The 15,206-nt window shown below is 41.4% G+C and overlaps 1 protein-coding gene across 1 annotated transcript in view; it reads right to left on the bottom strand.

Annotated features, from left to right (window-relative positions):
* MYH15 (myosin heavy chain 15) overlaps positions 1–15,206 on the bottom strand; it is a 92,760-nt gene that overhangs the window by 68,194 nt on the left and 9,360 nt on the right. The window contains exons 3-11 of the mRNA XM_044441486.1: positions 14,381–14,484; positions 12,484–12,627; positions 10,267–10,423; positions 7,686–7,713; positions 6,828–6,921; positions 4,995–5,015; positions 3,279–3,371; positions 1,586–1,649; positions 1,391–1,489 (exon numbers count right to left, since the gene is read on the bottom strand). Of these exons, the coding sequence (XP_044297421.1) occupies positions 1,391–1,489; positions 1,586–1,649; positions 3,279–3,371; positions 4,995–5,015; positions 6,828–6,921; positions 7,686–7,713; positions 10,267–10,423; positions 12,484–12,627; positions 14,381–14,484 (804 nt within the window). The remainder of the gene's footprint in view (positions 1–1,390; positions 1,490–1,585; positions 1,650–3,278; positions 3,372–4,994; positions 5,016–6,827; positions 6,922–7,685; positions 7,714–10,266; positions 10,424–12,483; positions 12,628–14,380; positions 14,485–15,206) is intronic.

Genomic DNA, 15,206 nt, shown 5'->3' with positions numbered 1-15,206 from the left:
AAATTGTGTATGTGTGTAAATGGGTTTGTATTACATTACAATATTGTATTTGAAAGGTTTTTAATCTTCGTAAATCATTCAGAGGGCTTTGATTATTGCGTAGTACAGAAAAGCAATAAATACAGTGAAATGAAGTGTTTGGATGGTGGCTTAAGCAGGCAATGATCTCAGCCAATGGGTTTAGCACAGGAATAAATTCACCATGGAAGGTACATTTTCACAGTACAATATTTGCGTCCAAATCCTGTTAGCACAAAATTACTATGAAACAGTTCCTCTAATCTGCCTTAATTAGACCACAGTAAAGGCTAACTGGGTTAAGGGTTTAGCAGATGGGCCACTCTGCCTGGATGACAAGAACTCAAATGAGATTATTACTGCTTCTGCCAAGCAGCATTTCAGCACAGAGATAAAGAGATGCTTTGCTGTCCTACCAGAAGCCCTACTGAGCTGGGGAGCTCTAGCAATCTGTATCACCTCACAGTCGCTGTGTCTAAATGTGATGAACAGAAAAGTGTCACAGGCAAAGCCCTGTCCTTGAGGCTAGAGATAGGCAAACATAATAATGGGATACCAGTTTCAAGTGGCAGTGTGGACCACAAAAGGAATGGGAAGGCACATTTTCATCCACAGTGACAAGATTGATAGAGACCTCGTTATCATGTGTTGGGCATCCAGCGACAGGAACTGTCTGAACCATCCCCAGTGCTGGATATCGGCAACCACCCAGGTACGTGAGAAGCTACCTTAAGCTAAGTCAAACCCCATCTAGTTAGCGTTGTTTATTCTGACTGTCAATGGTTGTCCAGGATCTCAGTCTTTCCCCTTACCAGCCATCTAGCCACTTTTTAAACTAGAGATGCCAGAGATTGAAGCTGGAATCACTTGCATGCCAAGCATAAGCTCAGCCACCAAGCGATGGCCTCTCCAAAGTACCTGTAACCAGGGGTCCAATGTTTTGTGGTGCGTGCGTGTGTGTGTGTGTGTATAATCCCACATTGGACATATTGAATATCACTCAAGGGAGTCCATGTGTCATTTTGGCTTGCTGGATTCACGTAGAAGTCTTAGCAGCAAGAACATAGGATGAATCATGGACAAAAAGAAGATTAAATAGCTAATTAAAATAGATGTTAAATGATTGTGACCATTTCTTGAAGAGGGAGCTGATTGCACCTTTAATTTATTTTAAAAGGTAAAATAATCCATTTAACCTAACAGTGTTCTGCAAGTCATCTATTTTCACTCTTCAGCTCTTTATTGCTACAGTGTTAATCAGTTCAGATAAGCCTATTTAACATAATTATATTCTTCACTCCTCTGCTTGCTCATCTATTCACACAGGTCCCATCTCTCAGTATCCACATACCATGTCCATCTTTGCTCTTACCTTGCAGTTCTGCTTTCTTTCCTGACAAGATCTGGTAAAAGATATGGTAATCCCTTTCTCCTGGTTGCTGAAAAATAACTCGAGATTTCTCTAGTAGATCTGGTTGGATAGTGAAGAGTTAGCTTGAGCAATAAGTGGAAACTTGCAAACAGAATACATAGCTCAGGTCATTATAGAAATTAACATGAGACTTACAGATTTCAATATCAGCAGATGAGAGCTTGCCTGTGGTTCCAAAATGGATTCTGATAAATTTACCCTAATTTGTGAGAAAGATCACATATTTATAATAGAAAAGACATGCACATACCATATAGATACATGTTATGTAATCAACACAAAACTTACATGTTACTAGAATTTTGACATGATAATAGGCACTATGGATGTTCCATTAAACAGAGTATAATATAAAGAGCAATTCTGTGGTTTCTGGGTAAGCATCCCAGGAAGCATAAGATAGTTCAGAACATGTTCTGATCTCCCCTTTGAAGACAGCATGGAGAGAAATGTGCTGCTGCCTCTCAAAGGTCAAAGATTTGTCCATGGAAAGGAGGAGTTCCAAGGGTAGGAAGGGGAGGAAACTAGGGAGGACAGCATATGATTTATCTTGCGCCTCCTGCAGCTGCCTTCCCTTCTCTTCCAATAGACCCCTAGGATAAATCTATCAATGACTACTACTATCACCACTGCCAGAATGGAGGCAGAATGCTTCTGCACACCAGTTGCTCCAAAACTGAGCAGGAAGATGCCATGGCACTAATGCCCCATTCCTGGGCTTCTCCCACTGGGGTATCTGGTTGGCCACTCTGCTGGACAGCACATAGCACATGGGCCTTTGACCTGATTCAGTGTGGTTCCTTTTATGTGATGATTGTCCTCCAATTCATCTCAGATAAAAGAAGGTAGATATAGGTGAAGAGCTGTTTTGCAATGGAATAATCTGCCAATGGCAGTTGGGAAATTTGCTCCTTCAGGAAAGTGAAACAAAAGACAAGCCTTCTATTTGTGAGTGCTTGTGATATATTTATCCTGTTTTAGCATAGGGGATTGAGCTAAATGGTGCAATGGATACAATCAGTCGAATGATTCTGATCATTCCATTTAGGAAGACAAGCTTTATCATCCCATTTATTCCAAGAGAGGCTGAATACATAAAATCTGTTCATAATAGATTATGTAATTTCCAGGTGTCTGTGGACATGCTGCAGTCTCCTTCGTCCTTGTTACATGCATGATCTGTGGAGACAGGCTGTGGTTTCTTCAGCCTTGCATCCCACGTGCCATAATTAGAACCACAATCCACTCTGTTGTCTCAAGCTTTTGCTGCATCGCTGGGGGGTTGTGTTACAGATGCCTTGTGTACTTCACTTACACTGTGCTGAGCTCTCTTTTATTAATGGGAGCTTGTGCTGCAGTCCTGCTGTAGTTCTGCTGCTTTGCCCCATCAGCCCCATCCACCCGGCCAGCCAGCACATGCATCTGTGCGTCTACATCTGCTGTACCACAACATCTTATGCATGGGCTATTTTGATGCATTAATCAGAGATGCAAAAGTGTAATCCACAAGCTGCAGGTGCAGTACCACACAAAGCTTGTCTGGCAGCTCCCAGCAATGCACTGAGTGGTACTGCAGCCAATGCCACACAGGAAAACCCTTGTGCTGAGAGATTTCAGTAAGTAGCCAAAGACTGTAGTGGTCTTCAGACCAAATGAGATGCTGAAAACCGTTCATTTATTTGAACAGAATAGGAAATATGGTATTGCCAAAAGTTAGGAAGAAGAAAGTGGGCTACAAGCTAGACTTGAAGCCAGTATCATCAGGGATAATTTGTTTAACCTCTGCATCACCCACTGGTAAACCCCTGTAGCAATTAAGCATACTTACAAAGCGTGAGGAGTTGTCATTTCTCAGGGTTTTGGCATTCCCAAAGGCTTCCAAGGCTGGGTTGGCTTGGATGATTTGATCTTCCAGTGTCCCCTTACAATATAAAAAGTTGAGGTACATTTAGGCCTCACTCTTATACTCATAATCCACATGCAGAACCACTTGAAAGTTTGATGGAAACTTTGCTGCACCAACAAGCACAAGATTGGAGCGGTCATCTCCTGCTGATCTGGTGCTCACAGCCTTTGCAACCAGGCATTAAGATCGGGGGTGGAGGAAAGACAAATGTCCCATGATAGATATAACGTCTGTCAGCTGCACGTACTCTTCCGTGGAGCTGATGGTGTATTTGTGGGTCCAGGAAATTCCTTCTGCTTTGCTCCCAGCATGACTCCCTCTCTGCCCAAGATGGATGGAGATATTCCCCTGGTGGGGATCAGCTGTTTCTGTGCAGAACTCTTGCCCGGGGAGTTACAAGGGAGTCGCAGGAGCTTTCCTTTCTCCTCTTTGTGTTTCATTCCAAAGGGACACTTGTAAGGAGAATAAGGGGATTGAAAGCGCTGTCTGTCGGGATGGTTGTGGACTCGCAGTAGCACAACCATGACTGGGCATGCCACTGAAGCTGATAAAGGGCAGGCACTATGGTATTGTCTTGTGCGTTGGCTAAGTGAGATGCACGAGTGGTGTACTGCAGCTCTTACGAGTTCTTTGGGTGTCACTGGCATAGTCTCTGACTTGCTACCACCCCCGATGGAGTTTCTAGGGATAATGTGGGTGCATCTGCCATGCTGACACCCCTTTTGGATTCCCTGGTAGTTTGTTTTCCCTTCGCCTCCTGGGCTGAGCAGGATATGGTAGCAGTGCTGCACCTCTGACCCTGGCATAATTAGTATACATGGTTGCAAGTCAGATAATGCCACAACATTTCATCTGTGTGTTTTCTAATTCTATATAAATATTTTCTGTATTCTTAGTGGCAATAAAATCCAGTTAGGAAGTTATGGCAGTGCTCTGCGTTCAGAATCTGAGGGTAGTTCTGGGTGATTCCTTCTCATAGTGAGGAGCACATTGTGTTCAAACGTTTCTTCCATTGGCTTTATCTACCTGCATGTAGTTTTACCTGGGGAGAAGATAGAAACCTCCAGTGATATCTGCCATCACTGTGTAATAAATATGGTAGTGTGGAAGAAACTTAACATTTAATTCCATTCCCTTGGCATACAGAAGATGTATATCCCCGTATACCCTTTTGCCATATAGAATTGATTCTTAATTCAATGGCTACTAGAATAATATCTGTTACCAACTTAATTTATGGTGAAGGTATATAATAAAGCTTAGAAGAGAAAGAAGGGAGCATGTTTGTGTAAAAAAACAATCCCAACACACCTCTGTCACCACCCATTTCATTACTAGAATGGAACCTGTCCTAATACTCTGCCATATGAGAAGTCAAATTTAAACACTACTCAGATGGACCATAACCATACAAATGTAGCTACAAAAGATTCATTAGAAATGGTCTAGAAAGCTTTAAAATGCTCAGGATAGTACACAGAAACAAGTTTCATAGTGTCGGACAATTTGTGTGATTTAGAAATGACTATAGAATTGCGATAAAAATAAGTTCCAGCTGAGTCAATCTAGGTTTACAGCTAGAACATGTGCAAATGTTTGTGGAATACAAATTTAATCACAGTTGACAGATCTACTTACCCCAGTCTTGGTGGCTGGTTGCTATTGAAGGGAAAGATGAAGAGAAGAGAAGAGAAGAGAAGAGAAGAGAAGAGAAGAGAAGAGAAACAAAAGCTTAAAGAAGTGCTAAATATAATTCAACCTCATTTATCACTACCTATTGTGAATATTATATGGATATTTTTGTTGTTAGTATTCTGCTGCTGTGTACCATTTTGTGTTACTTTGGTATTTTTCAAAGGTATTTCTAAAACAATTTTTAATACTTTAAAGTGTTTTGTGCTGAATTAAGAACTGGCACAGAAGCACATAAGGATCTTCTCTATAGACACAAAAGGAGTTTCTGCATTCTCACACCCCTCTTCTCTCCCTCTCCGCCAGATCCAGAATCTACAAATGAATAATGCCCATAGCTACCAATCAGTGCTGTCAGGATAAACCTTTGAATCCAAATCACATTCTGGGATGAAACACTCAGAATCAGAGCCTGATGCTCCAGGGTCCAGCCCAAACCCAGGTCACACTTTTTTTTGCTCAGCGAATGCATTTGCTTCTGGTTAATCAGTGCTGGTCCACATATCCATAGTGGGCAGGTATGAAGCCAGTGATGGACTGGACCAAAGCAAGTAGTGTGCTGAACTAGTACCACTAGTATATGGGTTGCCTCTTTTCTCTTCCTTCTTTCTCACACCTCTTTCTTTGCACCTAAGTGGGCTGCTAGGGAAGGAAGAGATTTATTTTTGTCAGAGGTATGAAATGATAAGCAGAGTGCTTCTGAAATTAGACTGGGGGCCACATAAAATTGGGCCAAGGGCTCCAGGTTGTCCCCTTGCTCTTGCCCAACCTTCTCCAATATGGTGCCTTCAAGAGGTTTTGGACAACTCCCAGTAGTCCTGCCTTTTGGCCATGCAGGCTGGGACTGAAGTCAAAAACTTCTGCAGGCCATCAGGCTGAGAAAGGCTCATCTAGCCCAAAATACTAGATACTATGTGCATGTTCCATCCTTGCTCCATCCCATCCTACTTTGATGGAACTACTTAATGAGCCTCGATGGCTTTCCTGTACCACCCAGGGCCATGACACAACTAGCTAATGCAGACGTCCTTGTGCCACTATTACAAAACCTGAATTGGATCTGGTTGTCAATTATACATTACCATTTCTGGTTCTTTCTGCCTTCATTGCCCTGGTGTATATTTACACCACAAATTTAAGAGACATTCCCTTTTCCCTGGGAATTATTAGGGAGTCTCTTGTTTTCTGGAATAATACTCATATAACCATATTTAGCTACTCCAACAATGGTGCCCATTCAGGGTACTTCCAGATGAACAGCTCCAAGTGCTATCAAGCGGGTTCTTTGCACAGCTATTCCATCTTTCTTTCTTTCATGGATTTCTTGTGGAAAGAAAAAAGGATGGAAGAAGTCATGGAAGTTACAAATGGAAGATGATGACATCTAGACTCCATCAGAACATGCCATGTTTAAGACAGGATAATTATACTCTGAAAGCCTTGGTCTGGAAGCAGCCTTAGTTGATGGAGCCTTACAGGCCATGGCCAAAGGTATTATACAATTCGTAGTAATCTAACAAGGCGAAAGCCCATTATTGGGAACCTTTGTCATCTGAAACTCTGGAGGGTATGCTGATGCATACCACAGTGGGAAAAGAATTGTGATCTCTACGTTCTTAGAATCTGTCTGAAGTGTTACAGTTTCACCTTGCAGTCTCCCATGCAATTGACAATCATGCTAATTGCCACTTATAGTGGCTTTGAGGCAGAATGTCTTCCACCTGTCTGGTAATAAGTCGTATTTCCACAGAAGGAGAAAAAAGTCATTTGAATATTTACACTCTTTTTACCCGGTTCACCAATTGCTGCTACTGTGGCAAAATACTGAATGACACGTTTTGTGTTCACAGTCTTGCCGGCACCAGATTCTCCACTATAAACAGAAGGGAAATGACATTATTCAGTTAGCTTTTCTTTGCAATTCCTCTTGTCCAGCTTGCTTCCTTTTTAATACAATTAGTATGATCTAAGTGATGACTAATGATCTTTATGAACTGTCCTATTGATCAGAGTTTACAGAAAAGAGGAGAGGCCAATAGAAATGGAGGACAGGTCTATCAATGGCTAAACAAAATCAGCAAGTTCATACTGCACCCGGTGTGCCATTGAATAGAAGCTGCTGGCAGGCAACAGCAGATAAAGTCATACTGCTTCTATGTCCTGCCGGAGGCTTTCCTAAAATCAGCTGGTGAGCCCCTGTAGGAAGCAGAATGCTGACTCTTCTTAGTTTCTTTAGATAATAGCAGCAAAGGCCTCGTCTGCTTTCACATACTCAGATTTAAACTTGAGTTTTGCTGTTTTAGAATCCAACAGCAAAATTCACTGATCCACAGCTCAGGAGTGGAGCACCTTCTTAACATGCAGAAGCCTCCAGGTTCAACCACTGGCATCTCCATGTAGGGCTGGAAAAGCCCCTGCCTGAAAGCCAGCCAGTGTCAACAGTAAGGGGCTACTTAAACTAATGGTCTGACTCATTTGAAAGCAACATCCTATGTTCAGCATTCTTTTAATGCCAGGGCTCTCAGGCTTGGTAAATTAGAATGTGGGCTGCAAATCTAGTGCCTTTCAGACTGCTAAACATATTAGTTAGAAAAGTTCATTTTTGCTGGCATGACTCAAATGAGAAAGTCCACTTACGTGATCAGCATTGATTGGTTTTCTCGATCTGTGAAAGGGAAGAAAAAAAACTCGCTAAATGTGCATCACAGATTGCCACTGGAACGATTTCTTATGCTAACAGAAATTAACAACAGTGAAAAGAAGTCAATTCAAGCAAACACTCCTTGGCAAGGGAGAATTCTTATTTATTATATTCTTCGGTGCTTTGGTGAAATGCCTGCAAACCCAACTCACACTGGGCCCTTTCCAAGATGGAGTTCCAAATCCCTGCTGTGTACGTCACTGCAAAAGCTGTTTTGTGACTCTATCCCGAGCAGATGAAAAACAATTTAACCAGATCAGTTTCTTGGTAGAAATTCCAAAAGCAATACTGCTTTTGAAAGTCACCGAGCATTTCAAAGGAAACAGGAATGAAGACAGCAAAAAGAAGGGAACAGGAGACAGATTTTAACAGGTTAGCATTAATTAGCATATCAAAGGCACCATGGTATAGAAAACACAGTCAGGTAAAGAAATTTATATGAGAAGAATTCTAAATCTTGTTATGTTCTATGTTTCTCTTTTACCTGTTCTCTTCTCATTTTACAAGGTAGGACTGTAATGGAATTCCAGGTTTTGCATAAAAACTGAAAGATTCAGTTTTCCCTAATTTTTTTTGAGACAGATGTATTTTCTTTGTTTAATAAAAGGGATATACTCAATTAATTTATAGGAAAACTACTTTGGAGGTCCAACTGGGTAGAGGCAGACTTCAAGTACCAGCTGTGCAGAATGCTGAACTAATCTTTTCCGGAGGAGGAAGATGGGTACGGAGCTGTATAAAATGAACGTTTCTTTATGTGATCAGGTAATTTCTCTGCTAAATGGAGTGAGCAGAATTCATACTATATAGCCCCTTGCCTTGACTTCCATACAAGAACAGTGAACATTATCACCAATACAATAAAATATGAATGGTAAAATGAATTCTTATCCAAGTCAAGGAATGAAGACAAACTAGGACATAAATGGCAAGGCAGGATGCTTTCCTTGTGCTACCATAGCAGCTTTCCCCAGTCTGGTGACCACCAGGTGTCTTAAACTACAACTCCCATTACCCACTGCCAATATGACTATTGGTAGTGTATACCTCCTTTACAGGAGGAGCACCTGGGATTTAAAGACAGAATGCAGATTAAAGGCAGTATTCTGTGTGATCTTGGCACGAATGTAAATCATTTTGCACTAACATAATGGCCTACAGCACAATGGCAGTAGGATTCGGGGGTACAGGGGTTTCCCAGGGAATCCTGTCATAGAAGTTAATGCTATCAGTGTTGCATCAGGGGCCCCTTACACAGCGCAATGCAACTTAATGCTAGTGTTGGATTGGATGCTGCTCCTCAGAAACAAAATATTTTATTATGCCAAGCATAATTAAAGGTTTTGCTTTGCTTTTTTAAAAAAGACATTAACTATGATTATAACTCCAGCAAAATGATGAAAACATAAATTTGTTCCATGAATTGATGCATTATACTTCCTTTATAAAGTGCACATCTTAGTTTTAAAATAGATGAATAGGCTCCCAAGATCACTTGGAAATGTTCAAAGATGACTAAGGCTGCACAAATATGAGCATGCTAGATGTCAAGGCATGTATCACCATTGCCCTCTGGTGGGTGAAACTGGAAGTTCTAAAATTGACAATATGCCCCAGTTCTGTCTGTTTCTAGTATTTCACAGTACCACTGGATCATTGCTCCAGTGCATGAGAGAGATTCAAGTTGTGCACTTCTTACATTTGGGTGCACTGTAGCCCAAATGTAAGAATATACATAGATTTCAATAAGGAAATCTATAAGCACCTGCAGAACTGTCCTCTGCTAAAACAATTGCCCTGGGTTTTGAGATCATTGTTCCTGCCATTTGGGTGCTGTTTAAAGGAGAGTCATTCGTTGTTCTTATGTGCTCCTTTTAAGGTGGCTCCTTGCTGACAATAGGAGGCTGATGGAACATAATGTTGACACAGAGATTCAAGCAAGCCAATCTTCATCATTAGGAACTCTTTTGTGAATACAGGCCCAATAGGTACTCAGAACTACCTATTGAGATTGAAAGTCAGTGAGGGACTTGTTGGAGTGTTTCAGCTCCATGATATGGAAAGCACATATCTTATACTGAATCTTATATTCAGTCAGTTTATTTGTAAATCATAATCCTCCAGAGACCAACTTCTAAAGGCAGCCAAACCTTGCTAAGCACGGCACCCAGGGAACTTTCCATCACTTAGAGCACTGCAAAGATACTAACAGTAGCATTGCGTTTGTTAAAAGCTGACCATGACCAAAAATCATCCCAGCCATTTCTCCCCTTCTCTTTCTCCTTAGAGACCAATTATACTCTCACAATAGCCAGCATTTCAGTAGGCGTCATCCAAAATGTGAGTGATGCCAAAGATCATGGATCATGCAGTCTCTAGGGTCTCTTTATGGGGCTTAAATGTGTTTTCCAGTAGCTTCCTTCTCTGTGTTTAATAAATTCTGCTCCCTTTTTCAGAAAGCAAGCGCTGGTTGCATGGCTTGAAATAAGGAATGTATGAGCAAAGAGAGGTTCTTACTGCGCAACATGTCGTGGTATGCATTATCTGCAATGGAGAAAATGTGAGGAGGCGCCTCTGAACGTCTCTTGCCCTTGTAAGCTGAGACAACCTCTGTCTTGTAGACAGGAAGCCATTTGTAAGGGTTTATTGTCACACAGAAGAGACCCGAGTAAGTCTGGAAAAGAAAACAAGAGCCTATTAAGAATCTTGATGGAATACCATCAGTGCTTCTAGAGCTTTTCTATATGAGGCTGTTAATTTACTTTCAGTTTCAACGCAAGGAACATTCCCTTTTACGCATTTCTGCTGCATAACCTCTAGTTGGCATGGTGGAATAGCACAAATACACAAGAGAAAAGGGCACTTCCTTTCATTTTCACAATTAAATGCTGCATTTTTCCTGCTATAAAAACTCTCCCAAAGTACAGGTTAGACAAAGAAACAAAGCTGGAGGGCCATATTTTTGTCTGAACAACCTGTAAACAACTGTGTGTGGAGAATGGCAAATGTGCTATAGTGTAGAAAAACTCCTAATGTCAGAAATGTAGTTGTTGCTCTAATCCATTTTATCAAAGCATAATATAAGATGTCTTACAGAAGATGGCCTCTAAAACAAGGTAGAAACAAGATAATCAAGAAACTGAGAAGCAAAGAGATTACTATCCCAGTTCTAAGTGTAAAAATGAACTCAATTAATCAATATCCTTTTTGCTAAAGATCATGCTCAAGACAACAAATGATAAAATCCAGATGAAAAACAAATCCTTAGTTAAAATGTAATACAAATTCAAAAAATATAAACACAATTATAAAAGAAATGAATAGCACCAACTAATTAAAATGTACCCAGAATTCATACTACATCTTCTAAGCAATGAAGAAAGCTCAAGATACTCTGGTAGTCTAGTCCCCAGTAATTCATTTCCAAATGAATCTTTTGGTAAGTCAACATTATTATATTAATTAGGGGGAAACAATGCTAGTTTATTGTATTTATATTCTACCTATCTTCCAAGGATCTCAGCGCAGTGCACACTTCCCTTCCCCTGTGAAGTAGTTTAGCCTAAGAAATAGCTACTGTGCCACGGTCAAAGTTAGCTGACCTGGACTGGGGCAATGGTATAAAGGCAGTCTTGTTGAAGGTAAACTGGTCTTGGTGTAATATTTGAAAATATTATGAATGCTATAGCTGGATCCTGAGATCGTCAGAACCCTAGTCATTAGCATTGGTGCAGAAAGGAGTGTGGTTTCTCTTGCAGTCAGGACTGGACATGTTCTCTGCTATAAATATCCAGGTTCAGCCACAAGGTGACCCAAAACCAGAACAGCTTCTATACTAGAACGAAGAGTTCACTAAATCAAACTGCATGCAATCTCTAAAACATGCCCGGCTATAATGCTATTCTCATTCTATACCACTGAATATTAATTTATGAACAGAACAGAGGAAGAAAAGGAAAGCCATGCTAGATCAGACCAAAGGTCTATCTAGTCCAGCACTCCATTTACACAATAGCAAAATAGCTGCCACAGCTTTGCTAAAAGCAGGATGGGTGCAAGACGTCCACCTGCCCATGCTCCCCAGCAACTGAAAAATGAAGGGATGCTGCCTCTGATAAGGGAGATAACACAAAACCCACAAGGCTAACAGCTACTGATCACCTCCTCCCTCATGAATCTGTCTGATCCCTTTTAAATTGGTGGCTGTCACTACTTTCCTTGGCAGAAAATTCCTTAGGTGAACTATACCTTGTGTGAAGAAGTTTGTCCACTTGGCTGTCCTGAAACTTTCCCCAGTCAGCTGCATGGGATTTACCCAGGTTTGAGTGTTATGGAAGATGGTGAAAAAATGTCTCCCTTTCCACTTTTTACACTCTGTGAATAACTAAACACCTCTATCTCCCCTTACTTGCCCTTTTGCCAAGCTGAACAGTCTCATTCCTCCTTCTTTCTAGTAGGCAAAACATCCTCCAAAATTATAGACTGGGCACTTTGTGGCCCTTCAGATTTTTAGCCTGCAAATCCCATCAACTGTAGCCAGCAGAGCCCATATTAAGGGATGATGGCGATAATAGGACAAAACATCTGGCAGGCCACAAATTTCCCACCCCATGTTAAAGATGCATGTGATATTTCAAAATATGCATTATGATTTGTGTATAGATACTTTTCCTGCATAAAGAAGAAGCAATCAAGCAATGCATACAAAAATCAAAAGCAACAAATGGCCCCTACATAGATCATCCAGTTAGTGTAGCGTCTGTTCAAATTATGCAGTACAGATGCCTCATTAAGGTGGGTGAGCATAGCCATATCTTCAATCATATCGAACTTCGGAGGGTTCATCTGTTGAACATCATCTTCCTTCACAGTGACTGTCTGCAAGAAAGAGGAGCAGTGCAACCTCAGCTTTTCCGTCCTTGCATTCTAGCAGAGACAGCTGACAGCAGATTTTTGGTGTAAAGCCAATGTCAAGAATTAGTTTCAGGAATGGATTGCCAACAAAAGGAAATTATACTTTGAACAGTTTGCTGTAGTCTGAAATTACTCATCCCTTGGGAGAAACAACTATCAAAATGAAAACAGAATGAAAATATCTCTCTGTAATGTTGAAATGTGTTGGATACTGCCACTCACTGTTGTGAGCAGTAGCAGTCACACTTGGCAGACAGTAGGATCGCAGAATAGTAGAGCTGGAAAGGGCCAGAAGGGCATCCAGTCCAACACCCTGCTCAGTGCAGGACTCCCAGTCAAACCATCCCTCTCAGATGGCTGTCCCATTGCATCTGGAATGCCTCTAGTGTGGGAGATCCCACAACCTCCCTTGGTAACTCGTTCCATTGTCATACTGCTCTAACAGTCAGGGAATGTCCGTGATGTCTAGCTGGAATTTTGCTTTCTGTAATTTGAGTCCGTTTTTCTATGACCTGCACTCTGGGAGGATTGAGAAGAGATCCTGCCCTTCCTCTCTGTGACAGTATGAATAACAGCTGTCCAGGGAAAAGGAAAAAAGTGTACAAAATGGCAAATCTTAGAAGTGTGCTTAGAATCTAATAGAACCCAATTAAGTGTTGATTTGAATCTTTTGCACTTAAATAAATTGTAGACTTTTAAAGAAATAGCCATCACCAAGGGATTGATTCTCTGGTTTCTGGCCATTGCCTAGGGGATGTAGGGTAGTTTAGAGTCCCTGTTTGGGGTCTGGGCAGGGACCCAGTGCTCCGGCTCCCCTACTCCACACACTCTGGCACAGGAAGAACCATGCTGGCTGGAAAGTGACCTTGGAGAGGGCTAAAAGGGGGCATGTTGGGATGGAGAATGGAGGAGACTGAAGTGGCCATGATATAAGCCATCCTGAAGCCACTCCAGGTACTTTGTCTCCCCACAGCTGGATTGGCATAAAAGCTTGTCAAGCAGAAACAAAGGGTAGAAGGACAGGGAGAGGAAAATTATCTCAGCCACTTCTCCTAACCTGCCTAGAATGGCCACAAGCCTCCCAGTTTTGAGGTTTATGGGTGTCTAAATAGGATTACACCTTAAGGTGTCATCCTATACATGATTACATGAGAAAAGCATCCTGAAAATCCCAGTATGCCAGAGCCAGGACATGCTGGCTGAGGCATGCTGGGAGTTGTAGGAACTTGTTCTACTCGGGTGTTACCTTCACTTGAGTTCACCAGTACTTACTTTGAGGTATGTGTATACAGGATTGTAGTTTAAGAATATTTACAATTATTAGTCAGGTGTTTGTGGATAATCACTAAACTTCTGTTTTCATTTCACGTATTTCTTTTTATATTTCAACAAGTTTAAAAATATCCTTGGATCCTCACACTATATCTAGTTGCTTAAACATTTCCATTTATGTATGTAATAAAATGATGCATCAAATATATGAAGGCCATAATCATGATTTTAGTGCCCACCCACTGCCCATTGCCTTTGGAAATGTCTGAGGCTGTCACCAGATGATGAAGAGAGGTCACTGGTATGAACCGGGTTCTCCGTATGGGTAGTGTGTATGCAGCCACACTGCCTGCCATGGAGATACGGCAACTTCAACTTCTCTCTCCTCATTGCATTTGGTATGCTTTGCTCTTGTGACTAATCAAACAGAGCAGATGCTCCTTACCTTCCCATCAGTAGTCTCAACAGTGACTTTGCCACCACCGCTTTCTTTAATCTCCGCTTCTATATAAGCTTTCTTTTCATCTGGAACCCAGCATTTCTTCTTCCCTAGAAAAGAAAATGGCCTCTATTGTTATGCAAAGGCACTGAATAGTTAACACTGCTCGATGATGATGAGGATGATTTAATTAATTTAATTTAATTAAAGCATTTACATGCCATCCTTTGCAGCAGCCTGATGATGATGATGATATAGCAATACTTAATGTTGTGCTATTTTTTTCTTAGTGCTCAAAGTACTTAATTGAGCAAAGTCCAAAACAACCCTGTTAGGTAAGACAGCACCATTTCCTTATTGAAGGCGATGCTGATGCTGAGAGAGAGTGGCTTGCCCAGGAGCACTCAGTGGATCAACAACTCACAGGAGATTTTAGCCAGAGAAGTTCCAGCCCTTGGGTCATGCTCCTGGCCACCGTACTACACATAGGTCATTCCAGACACTTGAAGAACAGCTTGAGGTTTTAGAAACTGTTTGGTGGACACATATACGCTGTGGACGGGCCTACAGCCATTCCTGCTGGTGCAAGACTCCTTACTCTTTGGCTTTACACCCTGCAAAATGGATGGAAATTTTGCAGTGTACAGATCACTGCATGATCTTTGAATAATCTCCAAGTCGGGCTGCCTCAGTTTCCCCACTTCCTTGAACAGGAGTTTAGTAATTACTTTAAAAAAACCCCCAACATGTATGGAGCTTTCTATTTCTGTATTGCACAAATCCAAAGCACCAATCAACTTCAAGCTGAAAATTCAGGAGTCAGAATAAGGGC

This window comes from Varanus komodoensis, unplaced genomic scaffold, assembly GCF_004798865.1.
Source record: "Varanus komodoensis strain SLA01 unplaced genomic scaffold, ASM479886v1 scaffold4, whole genome shotgun sequence".
NCBI classification, from domain to species: domain Eukaryota; kingdom Metazoa; phylum Chordata; class Lepidosauria; order Squamata; family Varanidae; genus Varanus; species Varanus komodoensis.
Note: the sequence above shows the minus strand (reverse complement) of the source record. Positions and strands in the feature narration are given on the sequence as shown.